This window comes from Lipotes vexillifer, unplaced genomic scaffold (genome assembly GCF_000442215.2).
Source record: "Lipotes vexillifer unplaced genomic scaffold, Lipotes_vexillifer_v1.1 scaffold581, whole genome shotgun sequence".
NCBI classification, from domain to species: domain Eukaryota; kingdom Metazoa; phylum Chordata; class Mammalia; order Artiodactyla; family Lipotidae; genus Lipotes; species Lipotes vexillifer.
This window is the reverse complement of record NW_006788182.1, coordinates 459,731-462,754: the sequence shown is the minus strand read 5'-3', so window position 1 is coordinate 462,754 and position 3,024 is coordinate 459,731. Positions and strand designations below refer to the sequence as shown.

The 3,024-nt window shown below is 42.4% G+C and overlaps 1 protein-coding gene across 1 annotated transcript; it reads left to right on the top strand.

Moving 5' to 3' along the window:
• The first annotated feature begins 1,797 nt into the window (after window positions 1–1,797).
• LOC103078484 (putative olfactory receptor 10J6) lies at window positions 1,798–2,734 on the top strand. Its single transcript, XM_082931215.1, is given in 3 exon segments — window positions 1,798–2,524; window positions 2,527–2,630; window positions 2,633–2,734. Coding segments are annotated over 3 exon segments (933 nt in total).
• The last annotated feature ends 290 nt before the right edge of the window (window positions 2,735–3,024 follow it).

Genomic DNA, 3,024 nt, shown 5'->3' with positions numbered 1-3,024 from the left:
ATATATATGCATTCACACACACAGACACACACTTTTAACCATATGGCAACCCACCGTGTTATTGTTCTTTATATAGCTTTTCTGTTGCTCTTATTTAATGCATTCCACACATCTGTCTATGGAAGTACACTAGAGTAGCACTGTTCAACACAACTTTCACCAAGGAAGGAAATGTTGGATATCCGTGCTGCCCAACAGAGTAGCCACTATTCATGTGTTGCTTTTGGGCACTTGAAATGTGGCTACTGGGACTGATGAACTGAATTTTTCCTTTAATTTTAAGTAGCCACAGCTCTACAGCTCTAACTCATCCTTCCTAAAAAGCTGCTTAGAGTTGCACTGACACTCTTTCATCTCTACCTATCCAATTGGTATCTTGGCAGCCTCTTAATATAAATTAATTTAATTAGTGGCACACTCATTTCTACTATAAATGTCTACCTTCTTATTTCCCACAATGGAGTACTTTCCAGAATATCCACAACATTTTCTAGATTGTGTTTCCCAGATTCCTAGGAATCTAGATTCACTAACAATCTAGAATGTTTTCTAGATTGCTACTGTAAGTTTCTAGATTTGCCAAAATCCTCCAGCCTGCTAGTGTTATCTTGTTCTTTGCAGAAAATGGTTCAAACCACCATTTGATATGTGGTGGTGATCCCAGAGTCCCTCACCAAATTTCCAGGAAATACTGTGTGTGCTTGCAAGGGGGAAGATAGGACAAGAGAGGCCCTTGTACTTCTTCCAATCATTACTAGCAAGAAGTTTTTCTTCCTCCCTCTGGATTTTACCTCTTGCATATGGTACCCTTTTTCTGCACTGCCATCACCCAACTCTCTCCACTTTCCCAAATACCACTGACTCAAGATTGTACATATGACAGCTTTAAATGAAAGTTTGGGGCACTCGAGGGGTTTTACATCACAATATAGTTTAGCAAACAATTTAAAATCAATTATTACACCTCTTTTATTTTTAAAATTCCCTCTGCCAAAAAGAAATCGGTTCTTTCTTTCATTAAAGGTTCAGCCTTCTGACATGTTGCTGGTCCTCCTCTCTTTTCCAACAATTTCCCCCTTTTCTCCTTATTTTACTCACACCTAAACCCTCAAATCCCTGTTAATACTTTTACAACAAAGCAACTTTGCCAACGGTTTGTCTCACCTAGACCATCCTGGCTGAGCCCCCAATACCTCATCTTCACTCCCGCTAACATGTGCCTAAAGACCAGCTCTCCTGAGATTAATTCTGCTCCCTGTACACTGTTTTCAGAAGTTTTTCCTAAGTGGCAACAGTGATTTTAATTCAGTAAGTCTAACTCTTTTGGCTCCATTTTGTTATGCCAGCTTCTTGTACTTTCCCTAGAAGACAAACAAAGGCAAAGCTGGGATGGTGGAGGCTCAGGTGACCTGCAGCTTACATGTCATTAAAAGAAACAACCTTCCAACCATGCTCTACAAAAACAACAACATATTCAGGATAAGAACTGAAAGGATATGTGAAGTAGTCTTACATATTGGTCATTCCCTAGAGGCTTAAGAAAAGATTAAGGAGACAGTAAAATTTGAAAAAAGGGAGGAGGCTAAAGTAGCCATAAAGTTATGCCAGCACCCTCCTGATTATACAGTGAGGAAATAGACTCGTGTGTGCATGCGTGAGTGCGTGCGTGTGTGTGTGTGTGTGTGTGTGTGTGTGTGTGTGTCCCCACACTTCTCTCTCTATCCCTGTTTTAGAGGCCACGATGGGAATTTCTCCATGTTGACTCCCTGCATTGCTTTCAGGCACTGAAACTGAAGAATGCAGAGAAAAAACCTCACAGAAGTGACAGAGTTCATTTTCCTAGGATTCTCCAGATTCCATGAACACCAGATCACCCTCTTTACAGTTTTTCTCATCCTGTATACATTAACCCTGGCTGGCAATGCCATCATCGTGACCATTATCCACATTGATTGTCACCTCCACATGCCCATATGCTTCTTCCTGAGCATCCTGGCCAGTTCAGAGACTGTGTACACACTGGTCACCATTCCACGCATGCTCTCCAGCCTCATAGCCCAGAACCAGCCAATCTCCTTTGCAGGTTGTACCACTCAAATGTTCTTCTTTTTTACCTTAGCCATCAACAACTGCTTTCTGCTCACAGTGATGGGATATGACCACTATGTGGCCAACTGCAACCCCCTGAGATATACACTCATCATGAGCAAGAGGGTGTGTGCCCAGCTGATGTGTGGAGCCTTCAGCACTGGTCTGGCCATGGCAGCTGTCCAGGTGACATCCATATTTACCTTAACATTTTGTCACAGAGTGGTTGGTCATTTCTTCTGTGACATCCTCCCTGTCATAAAACTCTCCTGGATTGATACCACTGTCAATGAGATCATCAATTTTGATGTCAGTTTATCGGTGATCCTGGTTCCCATGGGCCTGGTCTTCATCTCCTACATTCTTATCATCTCCACCATCCTTAATACCGCCTCAGCCGAGGGCCAGAAGAAGGCCTTTGCCACATGTGCCTCCCACTCACCATGGTCATGGTCCACTACAGCTGTGCCTCCACTGTCTACCTCAAGCCTAAGTCAGAAAATTCTGTAGAACAAGACCTCCTTCTCTCAGTGACCTACACCATCATCATTCCCCTGCTGAACCCTGTTGTTTACAGTCTGAGGAACAAGGAGGTCAAGGATGCCCTACGCAGAGCTGCGGGCAGAAACATTTCTTAATCCACTGACCCTTTTTATAAAGAGCAGTATGTGTTCTCATTGCATCCAACCTCACAAGTCTGTCCTGTGCAGTCTATCCTGTAATGAGATGTGCACAACTTGCTTCAGCACCCTTATTACAAAAATCATCATCTTTGTCTCCACATATTTCAAACTTTTGCCCAGGCATTTTCAACTGGGTATTTAAGAGATGAGGAAGGTGGGCATGATTTTTTAAAAAGCATATCAAATTTCCAGGGTAGGGCATGGGACTTCTTAAAAGCATATTAAATGTGGTCATTTTATGTTTGAAAAAAAA